Source organism: Erpetoichthys calabaricus, chromosome 10 (genome assembly GCF_900747795.2).
Source record: "Erpetoichthys calabaricus chromosome 10, fErpCal1.3, whole genome shotgun sequence".
NCBI lineage: Eukaryota > Metazoa > Chordata > Cladistia > Polypteriformes > Polypteridae > Erpetoichthys > Erpetoichthys calabaricus.
The window spans coordinates 69,117,775-69,131,472 of record NC_041403.2 but is presented as its reverse complement, the minus strand read 5'-3'; the positions used below and the strand labels follow the sequence as shown (position 1 = coordinate 69,131,472).

Here is a 13,698-nt window from a genome sequence, read left to right as displayed (position 1 = left end):
TTGGTATATAAATAAGCCATATGAAGACTGTTTAAAATTCATAATACTGAACTGTCCATTAAACAATATATAAAATATGAACTTGGACTGTAAATACAAGTCAAAATGTGAATGAACATAGATTTATTGCTGGCAACAGTAAGACATCTGAGTAAACAGCCAGCAATTAGAAAACTTGCACCATTTGTCTTTACTTAAATCAAGTCCCTTAAACCTTTAAGCTCTGGACACAAAATCCCATGTTAAACACTCAAGTATATTTAATATCGGATGTAAATTGATTTAAAATTTTCTCTTAAGATTCTAAAAGATACAAGATTCAAGTAAAAACAGGTTGTAAATTTATTAGACAGAGTAATTAGGATCCAAATGAACAGTATGAAAATGGCAAACATACTGATTTTTCTTATAATCATTGCTAATTCAAAGCTTAGTTAAACCTTTAAGTTTGCAGTGTATGCAGAGTAGAAATTGAAGACATGGAGAAAAATATTACCACTTTTTTCTATAGCGATTGATTTAATTATCACGATAGTTTCATATTACAGTTTCTTTTTTAAAAATATCCTCATATATTCTGAACAAACAAGTTCAGAACAAAATAAGCAGATAAATGTGTAGCTTATGTGGCATTTCTTAAATTTTAACATTTCCCTAAAAATTGTGGAATATTTTTTGGATTTTCAAGTTTTCAGAATGACTTTACTTTAAATAGCTCAAATTAACAAGGCATTGTGTCAATGTAGAAAAACACTGCGCAAAACAGATTAACAGTGCAAATAACCAAATCTGCATTACTAGCTGCAATAAATCTATATTCTAATCAGTTGTTTGGGTAGATTAAACTTCTCTTGACCTGCTGCCAGATCTCTCTGCCTTTTTTGTATAAAAAGAAAAATACATTTAAAAAAATAAACGTAAAAAAACCCTAAACCTCTCTCTTTCAATTCTGCCATCTCTCCCAGCTCTCTGTAGCGATGAAAAACAATATATTCATGTACTATTAACAATTAGCCTAGTATTCAAAGCAACTCAACTGTAGTACATTGTAACTAGCCGACCCGTGCAATAGTATACGCCGCATAATTATTTATTGAAGGGTGAACACTTCCTGAAAGACACAGTTGTCCAAATGGGGTGGGTTTGAGGATACGACTGTGCGTGAATGAAAAAAATGGAACTCTGGAGAGAGCAACATACAATTGTCTGTGACTGAAAACTGGTTTTGGCAGATACAGGCATATCTTTTTGAAAGTTTGTCCCTGTGCCTTATTAATTGTCATTGCAAAGGCTAATCTAACAGGAAATTGTCTGCGTGTAAAAGTAAAAGGCAAATTTGAATCTCATGGGGTCAGGGAAATCCGGGGAATAAGGACAGTTTGTGAGGTAGGGGCGGGCGGAGGGGGCGGCATTATTGGCCAAAAGGCTCAGAACACTTCACGTGTAAGCAACAGGGTTCGGAAAAATATCACTCATGAATGAAAAAGTCAAATTCTCTGATTTTCATCCACAAATGCTTCAAAAATCATTTTGATGGTCCTTCTGTGACGGCATCAGACATGGCAGTTGAAATTTATGAGTCAATAACAAAAATAAACATTACACCGATAATTTCTAGGAAGATAAACAACTAATTCACAATGTATAATTTTGTTTTGTTATCAATCCGAATGCGTTCTTGCTCATCCCCACCTATTACTTGTACACCACACCGGTTCTGGTTTTCAAAGCGTAATTATATTAAACTAATAACCAGAACATGGCTTATCAGTGCGTCTGTACTATATTCTTGTCTAGTTGATGCTTATAAATAATTATATAAAAAAATATTGCTGTTTCTCTATATATAAATAAATCTATGCAAAATGTATCTTAATTTTTCTCAATATGTCATTTTACTTTTCTATTTAAATAAGTTAACATATTCAGATACGTTGGAGGGCAGTAAATTGAAGCCCCACCCCGAGTGGCGCGAACTCGACCTACGCCACTGTGTGAGGTAGCAGCTGCGATAGTTTTACACTCCAGTACATTGCGGTGAATGCTGGTAATAGTCAGTCTAGTGCCATTACAGAGACATCTTGCTGGTATAAGGTTTCTGAGAACCACGACGACTGAACCTATTTTAATTTTGAGTTTATGCGGAGGCATGCCAGTGGGAGTAAGACTGCTAAGAAATTCTTTGGGGAATGAAGGATGTTCTCGGAAGTGAATGGTGATAGCAGCTGGAAGTATTTGGGACATCGGTGAATGGTGATAGCAGCTGGAAGTATTTGGGACATCGGTGAATGGTGACAGCAGCTGGAAGTATTTGGGACATCGCCACAATTTCTGCTTCGCCACCATAAACTGTGGAAGCATTCATGTAGTCAGCGTATTGTTGAGCAGACTGTATGACGATGCTTCCGTGACTAAGAACAATGGACAGCACGTCACCGAAGTTATCGCAATGTTGGCAAACAAAAGTTACAGCCATGTTGCGAAGTTCGAGAGCAACAGTTTCGTCGATGGCATTTTTCCAGAAGTTTCTGACTGATAGAAAGAAACAGCTACCTGATGCAGGAATTTGTATAACCTTGAAAGAAGAGTTGTTTCCATGAAACACATGTGATGCGGTGGCCATGTTAGAAAAATGAACAGTCAACGTGGCTCAGAGGTGCATGCGGACTGTATCACAGACCAAAGCGACTCAGGATGTGTTTGGTGAGGAGTTGGGGGCGGGCACATGAGCAGGCAGTGCGCATGCCTCGAGAGCGAGGGTGGACACAGGAGGAGGGTTACAGTTGGCGGGCGGGGCTCTGTCGTGCGTATCCCATGATGCGGGAGGAGGGTTAGAGTTGGTGGGCGGGGCTCTGTCGTGCGTACACCATGCGCACTGCCTGCTCATGCCTCGAGAGTGAGGGTGGACGCAGGAGGAGGGTTAGAGTTGGCAGACGGGGCTCTGTCATGCGTATCCCATGACGCAGGAGGAGGGTTAGAGTTGGCGGGCGGGGCTCTGTCGTGCGTGCATGCGTGCGTACCCCATGGTCGGGCGACTTGGTCCTTTTTGTTTTTTTTTAATATTTATATTATATATACACATACATACATATACACATACAGTGGGTACGGAAAGTATTCAGACCCCCTTCAATTTTTCACTCTGTTATATTGCAGCCATTTGCTAAAATCATTTAAATTAATTTTTTCCCTCATTAATGTACACACAGCACCCCATATTGACAGACAAAAAAAAGAATTTTTGAAATTGTTGCAGATTTATTAAAAAAGAAAAACTGAAATATCACATGGTCCTAAGTATTCAGACCCTTTGCTCAGTATTTAGTAGAAGCACCCTTTTGAGCTAATACAGCCATGAGTCTTCTTGGGAAAGATGCAACAAGTTTTTTACACCTGGATTTGGGGATCCTCTGCCATTCCTCCTTGCAGATCCTCTCCAGTTCTGTCAGGTTGGATGGTAAACGTTGGTGGACAGCCATTTTTAGATCTCTCCAGAGATGCTCAATTGGGTTTAAGTCAGGGCTCTGGCTGGGCCATTCAAGAACAGTCACAGAGTTGTTGTGAAGCCACTCCTGTGTTATTTTAGCTGTGTGCTTAGGGTCATTGTCTTGTTGGAAGGTAAACCTTCGGCCCAGTCTGAGGTCCTTAGCACTCTGGAGAAGGTTTTTGTCCAGGATATCCCTGTACTTGGCCGCATTCATCTTTCCCTCGATTGCAACCAGTCGTCCTGTCCCTGCAGCTGAAAAACACCCCCACAGCATGATGCTGCCACCGCCATGCTTCACTGTGGGGACTGTATTGGACAAGTGATGAGCAGTGCCTGGTTGTCTCCACACATACCGCTTAGAATTAAGGCCAAAAAGTTCTATCTTGGTCTCATCAGACCAGAGAATCTTATTTCTCACCATCTCAGAGTCCTTCAGGTGTCTTTTAGCAAACTCCATGCGGGCTGTCATGTGTCTTGCACTGAGGAGAGGCTTCCGACAGGCCACTCTGCCATAAAGCCCTGACTGGTGGAGGGCTGCAGTGATGGTTGACTTTCTACAACTTTCTCCCATCTCCTGACTGCATCTCTGGAGCTCAGCCAAAGTGATCTTTGGGTTCTTCTTTACCTCTCTCACCAAGGCTCTTCTCCCCCGGTAGCTCAGCTTGGCTGGACGGCCAGCTCTAGGAAGGGTTCCGGTCGTCCCAAACGTCTTCCATTTAAGGATTATGGAGGTCACTGTGCTCTTGGGAACCTTAAGTGCAGCAGACATTTTTTTGTAACCTTGGCCAGATCTGTGCCTTGCCACAATTCTGTCTCTGAGCTCTTCAGGCAGTTCCTTTGACCTCATGATTCTCATTTGCTCTGACATGCATTGTGAGCTGTAAGGTCTTATATAGACAGGTGTGTGGCTTTCCTAATCAAGTCCAATCAGTATAATCAAACACAGCTGGACTCAAATGAAGGTGATCTCAAGGATGATCAGAAGAAATGGAAAGCACCGGAGTTAAATATATGAGTGTCACAGCAAAGGGTCTGAATACTTAGGACCATGTGATATTTCAGTTTTTCTTTTTTAATAAATCTGCAACAATTTCAAAAATTCTTTTTTTTGTCTGTCAATATGGGGTGCTGTGTGTACATTAATGAGGAAAAAAATTAATTTAAATGATTTTAGCAAATGGCTGCAATATAACAGAGTGAAAAATTGAAGGGGGTCTGAATACTTTCCGTACCCACTGTATATACACACACACACAGCATCCGGAAAGTATTCACAGCGCATCACTTTTTCCACATTTTGTTATGTTACAGCCTTATTCCAAAATGGATTCAAATTCATTTTTTTTCCCTCAGAATTCTACACACAACACCCCATAATGACAACATGAAAAAAGTTTGAGGTTTTTGCAAATTTATTAAAAATAAAAAAACGGAGAAATCACATGTACAGAAGTATTCACAGCCTTTGCTCAATACTTTGTCGATGCACCTTTGGCAGCAATTACAGCCTCAAGTCTTTGAATATAACGCCACAAGCTTGGCACACCTATCCTTGGCCAGTTTCGTCCATTCCTCTATGCAGCACCATTCAAGCTCCATCAAGTTGGATGGGAAGCGTCGGTGCACAGCCATTTTAAGATCTCTCCAGAGATGTTCAATTGGATTCAAGTCTGGGCTCTAGCTGGGCCACTCAAGGACATTCACAGAGTTGTCCTGAAGCCACTCCTTTGATATCTTGGCTGTGTGCTTAGGGTCATTGCCCTGCTGAAAGATGAACTGTCGCCCCAGTCTGAGGTCAAGAGCACTCTGGAGCAGGTTTTCATCCAGGATGTCTCTGTACATTGCTGCAGTCATCTTTCCCTTTATCCTGACTAGTCTCCCAGTCCCTGCCGCTGAAAAACATCCCCACAGCATGATGCTGCCACCACCATGCTTCACTGTAGGGATGGTATTGGCCTGGTGATGAGTGGTGCCTGATTTCCTACAAATGTGACGCCTGGCATTCACACCAAAGAGTTCAATCTTTGTCTCATCAGACCAGAGAATTTTCTCTCTCATGGTCTGAGAGTCCTTAAGGTGCCTTTTGGCAAACTCCAGGCGGGCTGCCATGTGCCTTTTACTAAGGAGTGGCTTCTTCCTGGCCACTCTACCATACAGGCCTGATTGGTGGATTGCTGCAGAGATGGTTGTCCTTCTGAAAGGTTCTCCTCTCTCCACAGAGGACCTCTGGAGCTCTGACAGAGTGACCATCCGGTTCTTGGTCACCTCCCTGACTAAGGCCCTTCTCCCCTGATCGCTCAGTTTAGATGGCCGGCCAGCTCTAGGAAGAGTCCTGGAGGTTTCGAACTTCTATTTATGGATGATGGAGGCCACTGTGCTCATTGGGACCTTCAAAGCAGTAGAAAATTTTTCTGTAACCTTCCCCAGATTTGTGCCTCGAGACAATACTGTCTCAGAGGTCTCCTGACAATTCCTTTGACTTCATGCTTGGTTTGTGCTCTGACATGAACTGTCAACTGTGGGACCTTATATAGACTGGTGTGTGCCTTTCCAAATCATGTCCAATCAACTGAATTTACCACAGGTGGACTCCAATTAAGCTGCAGAAACATCAAGGATGATCAGGGGAAACAGGATGCACCTGAGCTCAATTTTGAGCTTCATGGCAAAGGCTGTGAATACTTATGTACAGTGATCCCTCGCTATATCACACTTCGACTTTCGCGGCTTCACTCTATCGCGATTTTTTTCTCATACACTCTTACGTCACTACGCATGCGCTTTCTGAGAACTTTTATCTAAGCCCCACGATGGCTCCTAAACGTGCTGCTTTTTCTAAGCCTTCTGACAATAAAAATAAGTGCCGGAGGAAGATGCTTACTATCCAGGAGAAAGTGAAACTCTTGGATATGATCAAAGATGGCAATACCCTACAAAAGCCTCCTCACGCATATGAAAAGACAGCGCCAGCAACTGCCTATCAAGATGTTCTTCAGCCGCGCACCCAGACACCCACTGCCTACTCCTAGTACTCCTTCAGCGAAAGAAGACAACGACGCACCTGCTGAAGATACTGCACCACCTGAATACTCTCCTACTGAGGTCGTGCCTTCATAGGTTAGTGGTTGTGTGTAAGAACTGTATGTGTGTGTAATTAGATGTCCTTCCGTCCCGTGAGTGCAAAGCGTAGCGGTATTCTGCTTATCACAGACTTGCTACTTGCGGCACAAAGCGACGCAATGTGAGCAGAGTTCTGGTGCTCCCATCGTTCCCTTGCTTTTGTGCGCGATGCGCTGAAAAAATAGACAAAATTATGTCTCTGGAAATAATTAATGTTGATGGAGTACAAATGCCTCACAGCGTAGTAAATATCAGGGGAGATGGTGCTTGCTTATTCTCATCTATAGCTTATTTGGTGCATGAAACTCCGTCTTTAGCGGTACAGATTCGGGCTGACATTGTACGACTTTAGACAGGCACTCGAGGGGATAAAAAAAACTTAGGTTTTCGGGAGATGTTATGAATGGGCACTTTGATGTTCTCATTCCCTACACTTACATGCCTGATGTACACATGGAGCGCACACAAATTGAGGATAAAAGTCGGTCGCCTTAAAAGGCGGGTGAGCCTAGTAATAATGATATTTGTAACATCTAATATGTCTTATTTTCTCTTATTTTGTCTAATATATTGAGTAATACAAGTGTAATGGTGACTAAAGGGTGTTATGTCATGTCTAGAGGGCTCTAATAATGTTAAAAAACGTATTTAGAAGGTCGTAAACAGGTTTTCTATACTCTAACTGCAAAAATATTCGATTTATAAATAAAGAATCCTACTTCGCGAAAATTCACTTATCACGGTAGAGTCTGGAACGGATTAACCGTGATAAACGAGGGTTCACTGTACATGTGCTTTCTCAATTTTTAATAAATTTTTAAAAAATAATAAACCTCAAGTAAACTTTTTTCATGCCATTATGGGGTGTTGTGTGTAGAATTCTGAGGAAAAAAATGAATTTAATCCATTTTGGAATAAGGCTGTAACATAACAAAATGTGGAAAAAGTGATGCGCTATAAATACTTTCCGGATGCACTGTAAATAATTAGATGTTACTACTGAAAATTTTAACTCAGGCAATACAAAATGCATATTCACAATGGTAAATTAACTAAACCAATAACATTCACCTACCAATTACCAAGTGAAATCTACGTCAGAAGCCTTAAGGCAAGTCTAATTTTTCAGCGGCACAGCCTTGACAATGCTCGCTCTGTTGTCCAAAATAATGCACACCAAGTGGTCCACTCTAAACTTCCCAAGATGACGGGGTGTCCTCAAGTACCACTGCAATGTTTTCTGCCATGTGATCCATGGTAAAATATGCAGTTTGCAGACATTTGCTTTGTAAATGTAAATATGAACATCGACGCATCTACCAAGTTCTCTTTCATTTACAGGAAGGAATGTGACTGGAAGATTGTCAGCCTTGTCGTGATCTTCTAAACTTGTTTGTCCAGTTTTTCCATGAGAAGGTCTGCAAATTGCTTTGAAATGCTTACATTAAAAGCAGCAGAAGATGGAAAAGCAGCTACGTGCAACCCTCTTGCATCAGGCTTACAGCGCAGTAAAGCGAGTGCTTAATGCAGATTGAAAACATCATGCCTCCTTATGGGAACCAGTAGCAATTTAATAGATGCACATCATACTGCATTTTGACAACTCTTAACAGTATGCAAACTGGACTTAAACTTATTGCTTACAGTTGTATGTTAATATCTTAACAGTTGAGAGGCACACAGGAGAGAAGTCTGGGATTAGCTGCAAAGGAAACAGGGCACATACAAAAGTATTTTGATAAGTGGTTGAAACTGCTATTTAGTAATCTATAGGTTGTAATTTGTCTTAAAACCACTTCAGTATCAGGGCAGGATTCCAAAACCTGTTTTTGCAACACTGTGCACAAGGCAGGAAACATCCGTGAATGGAGCACCAGTCAAACTCAGGACCACTTATTTACACACCCAATGGGATATTTTAAAATCACTTATCTATCCTGCATGTCTTTAGGAAAATAGAACAACCAGTGCAAAACATGGGAAAGAATGAGCATGAGAGATGACCAGATACAGGACTCGACTCAAAGTCACTTGAATTGTGAGGAAGCAATACCTCTATGTTGCTCTCGTAATTTTTCAGCCATGTACATGTACATGTCAGTCAATTCTTAATAAATCTAGTCCATGCAAAAGCACCTAATGCCACTGTAAGCATACAAAGACTACTGAAATTCAAATAGGTAAACTTAAGTTAATGTTTGAAACAACAACCCAGCAGGTTATCAACTATTGTTACCTTGATGATGTTGTTTCTTGTTCTTCTCTCTCCTTAGCTTCCCCAAGTTCCCGAAGTGCCACTAGGAGACGTTGATTTTGTTGCTGTAGATCCTGAATGTCGCGATAGGTGACTAAATGCTGAGAAATTACTTCAGATGAGCTGCTGATATCTGCAGAACTGACCTCTTCATCTTCTCTAATAACATGATTTCCACGTGCTTCTTCCAGTTCCATTAGTAGCACTCTGATCTTTATGGTACAATTCAAATAGGGGTAAAAATATGAATCATGCAGTAGATGGATATTAGTTGTTTTAATTAAAACTCAAGAAAAAAAGCTGAGCAGATAAAATATACATGGCAAACTGCAACAAAACAACTTAACAGAATAGTATACTTGTGTTAAGCAAGTATGAACATTTTGTTTTTGAGCTGTTCCAAAACCAAGTGTCAGAATGAAGTTTACTTGCCTGTTTAGATAGATCAGTAGCCAATAACTCAAATCTCTGGTTTTCTCTCTCAAGCACAGATGATCTTTTATTTGCTTCATCAGTTTCTTTCTGCAGTCTGTGAATTTCCTAAGTGTATCCAAACAATTAGGTTACTTGCATCTAAAGTGATGAACACCACATAGAGGAAATTTAAAATTAGATCATACCTTCATTGCCTGTTCCAGTTTTGCAGACAGACTAGCAACAGATGTCTGCATTCGCTCATATTCTTCTCGCTGCCGTTTAAGAATGGGTGCTTTGGCCTCTACTTCTTGGACAATCTCATCCAAGTATTTGTTGACTCGTTTCATCTCCATTTTTTCTAAAAGTAACTGATCCTGAGTTTCAACATATGCATTGTAAAGCTACAATAGGGGTGGATGAGAACAAATTGCATAAATATAACATTTCCAAAACATGTTAAATCAAATAACATTCTTAGAAAGTACTTCTGTATATTCTGTTTATTTAAAAAATTAAAAAGACGACTAACATAATAACATAACTAATAATATAACATAATAACAATTCCACCAAAGGGGGTAAACGTTGAACATTATTCAAGTTATTGTCTGTTTTTTACCTGCATTTTTTATTACTCTTTAATTTAATATTTTTTGCTGCTGGTCTATGTGAATTTCCCCCTGGGATTAATAAAGTATCTATCTATTTATTTACAACACTTCTTTGGGAACATCTAGCAGAATGAAAATTAAATCAGGTACTGCATTTGTGCCTTTTGTACGTTTTTATTATAATAATAGCTTTCTAGTCAAAACGGAAAACGCGCGGAAGACCAGGAATCGAACCCGCAACCTCTTGATTTAGGAGCAGCTGTCCTTACTTCTAAACCAGCCATGCAATTGATAGTTGGGCTTCGGTTTCTACATATTGCCAGCAACATGTAAATGGAATAATTTCTAATTCTTCGGTTATACTTGAACAACAGCACTCTTGTTCCGTTATACCTTTTGTGGAAGTGTTGGATATTTGGACTTCAGTCTTCATACATTACACACTTCACGTCAGCATTCTGTCAATTACTACTATAATATGAAAAATGTTTTAGTTATGTTTTCAACATTTGTCTCACATTTCCTGTCATCCTACATTTATCCAGATTGTTGTAGACAGGAACACATGAAATGTATGTATTCCAAATAACGATACATTATTTACCCTATATAAAATTCCAGACACCTAATTCCCAGACACTCTGGTGTCTGACTTGACTTCAGCTGCCTTGGAGGGGGATGAGTGAGCATGCTGCTTGCGCCGATTTGCAAATGTGTCAATCGCGCTGATGAAGAGGTGTGAAGTAATTTAAGGTGGCCCGGCATTAAAACTTTTTTCGTAGGCTTCAGGGATTCAAGTGTAGCAGATATTCCAGAGAGAAGCAAATATTTATAGGAGTAGAAAATTAATTTGATTAGGAAAATTCTTTACATGTTCTTGTTACAGAATTGGGGTAGTACATGCCTTCTGAGGCTTTACTGTAAATAGAAGGCAAGGAAGCCAGATAAGACAATTACTATAAAATCTCAGGTTATTTAAAATTAAATGAATTAAAAATATGAATATTTGCTCTAAAATTACTAATAATCCTCTGATTTGGAAACAGACATAGTAAAAATATGTAACAGAATAGCTATCAAATAAGAACAGCCCCCCATAAAAAAAAAAAAAAAAAAACCACATAACCCTTGTTTGGAAGCACATGACAGAACAGATATTAAGTGAATCTCAAAAAGTTAAAATAAAAACTTAAGGGTGAAAAAAAAAAAAAAAATAAAGATACACCTTAGTGGTGTCTATACTCGCTTAGATAAGACTAAAAACATCCTTTCAAACAAATACTATCATATGTGAAATAAGGGTGGTGGGCACATAGAAAACCTATTTTCTATCCCTTTTAGATTTACCAGTGAAGTTATACATTTCTTAATCTTATGTTTTTCTGTGATATATTTTGAGAATTGCCCTGACACAGCATAAATAAAAATAGTTCCTAATTCTGGGGGAAAAAAGTTTGAGTAATTTGCAAATAGGAAGTAATTTTTCCCCTCCTAGTTTCAGGTAAAACAAGAAATCACATTCCCACAGAATTATGAAGTGTAGGTTACCATTCTTCCAGCTAAGATTAATCAGCACTTATTTAACCACACAATTTTTTTGTTCAATACCTGACGTGACTTCAAATAACACAATTATTGAGAATAATTGCAAATTCAAAATTATGTGGTGAATAAGCAAATATACTTTCCCCCAAATCAGCAAGAGGCATAAAAAAAACAAACTGTATGATCTAGTGAGTCATCAGTGCGATGAAATCATTCAGTTTGCATCCTGTCCTTAGACTTTTACATATGCATAGTCAACATAGGTTTGTGTAATGTACAGTTAGGCAGAGTTATGCCATGTTTTGAAGAATGAATCTTGAATTGCTTAGTGTGAAGTTAGCTATATAAATTAGCTAATTTTTGCCATTTTAAATCTAGTGGGATTCTTTAAAAATGACATAGAGGCCCATCTACCCCGCCCTATCCCACACAATAGGTTTTCCTGACAGTATGCATTGTTTAACATTAAGAGTCCACCCGTAATAGTGCAAATATATACTGCATTATATAAAGAGAACAAACTGCATTCGGTAACAGAAAAAATACTTTATCCAAAGTATTTCATTAAGTCAACATTGGATTCTCCTGAATAAATTAATCTGAAACAATTCATAAAATAAAACTCAAATAACTCCCACTAATATAAAGAATTTTGCATTATACAAAATACATTTACACACCAAGAAAGCATATACAGATAAGCAGAATTTAAGTATCTTAAAAACAAAAACACACAAAATGAGTGACTCTGCATACTGCTGTGAATTACACAAACACCACACTCCACACACACAACCCACAAACACCCATACCTCTGTCAGTTTCATTCCAGGTTTTACAATTTTTGCTACAGCAGCCGCCGTAGGGGATAAGGTAGTTAATTCTTCCTCTGTAAGTACAGACACCCCTAGAAAAATCATATCAGATATATAAATCTAAACATACAGAAGCTTAATCATTTCATGTCACTTTGAAACTCAAAGAACATAGTTCAAAATGGTTCTTAAATTTTGCTTCAAGAAAGCCTAGAATCAATACATTGTGCATATTCTTTAATAATTGAAGAGCTCAGTTCCAAAATCAGCTATGTACAAAAGATAAATTTTGGAGATAAATAGGAAAATCTGGGTCCGTAAGCAGATTTTGAAACTAAATCCCTAAAACTATAGCGCTACACTGTTGCAATTAGCAGGTTTTGAAGCTCAAACATATTTTCGGCGCATGACCAACTGCATGAAAAGTCACAATCACGTGTTCACTAAATTTTACCAAAAGGTGTAATTAGCAGATTTTGGAACTCACATCTTCAATTACTATAACACCAGTTTCTTTTATCTATATTAGGATTCTAAATTACCAATTAAGTGTATGGGAAATATTAAATTTAAGATGTAAACCTACTTATAAAAACAGCCCAAGTCACACAATCCTGAATTGTATCGAAACTAAGATTATATTGGCATTCTATACCTTTACGCTTAGAAGCAGACAGCAGCTCGTTTGCATTCTCAAGTTCTTTTTCCAGACTGGTAATTTTCCCTTTCAGTTCCGCTTCCATTTCTTCTTTGCACAATTCCAATTCATTCATCCTACTTTCAGTGGCTTTGTTTGCTATGAATGGGAAAGATATTTAACATAGAAACTGCAAGCAGATTTAAAAAGTATATTGCATAAATGTATCAGCCTTTCACATAAACTGTAAAAATTAAAACAATTCAAGAATCATACCCTCTCCTGCTTCCTTCAACAGCTTGTGAAGTTCTTCAACTGCCCTATTTAACTCTGTGCTTTTAGACTCAGAATCTTCAGCCGCACTCTGGAATAAAACAAATTTTACTATTTCTCTATGTAACCAGTTCACTACATGAGAGAAATATTTAATGCACACATAGAAACTTTCTACCTTTTTACATTTTGGAAGTAATGGATTTATCATTCTCACCTTATATAAATTGGAAAGCTTAATATGTGCATTAAGTTCATTGCGGAATCTTTCTTCCATACTTGCTTGTTGCTCTTTTGACTGGGGGGGGAAAAAAACTTTATATGTTTCATTTAAAACTTAAAACGTTAGCAACCATGGTATAAACAGTAATCATTTTACCTCCTTCAATTTGGCCATCAAATCCTCAATCTGCTTCTGAAAGCTCTCATTGGAAGATTTAAGACTATTCACTTGTTCTTCTAATCTTGTGACCTTTCCAAAAATACATATTTTTTTTTTTTTTTACTTAAAATGTTTTGATATGGACAAATGACAAGTG

The 13,698-nt window shown here is 38.5% G+C and overlaps 1 protein-coding gene across 4 annotated transcripts in view; it reads right to left on the bottom strand.

Moving 5' to 3' along the window:
• LOC114659124 (nucleoprotein TPR-like) overlaps positions 1-13,698 on the bottom strand; it is a 101,748-nt gene that overhangs the window by 83,844 nt on the left and 4,206 nt on the right. For all 4 annotated transcript variants that reach the window (XR_007935959.1, XR_007935958.1, XM_028811383.2 and 1 more), the window contains exons 7-14: positions 13,539-13,631; positions 13,377-13,457; positions 13,163-13,250; positions 12,905-13,045; positions 12,247-12,341; positions 9,482-9,679; positions 9,294-9,401; positions 8,844-9,073 (exon numbers count right to left, since the gene is read on the bottom strand). Coding sequence is in view for 2 of the 4 variants with exons in the window: in XM_028811383.2 (XP_028667216.2) it covers positions 8,844-9,073; positions 9,294-9,401; positions 9,482-9,679; positions 12,247-12,341; positions 12,905-13,045; positions 13,163-13,250; positions 13,377-13,457; positions 13,539-13,631 (1,034 nt within the window). In the remaining 2 variants the exon portion in view is untranslated. The remainder of the gene's footprint in view (positions 1-8,843; positions 9,074-9,293; positions 9,402-9,481; positions 9,680-12,246; positions 12,342-12,904; positions 13,046-13,162; positions 13,251-13,376; positions 13,458-13,538; positions 13,632-13,698) is intronic.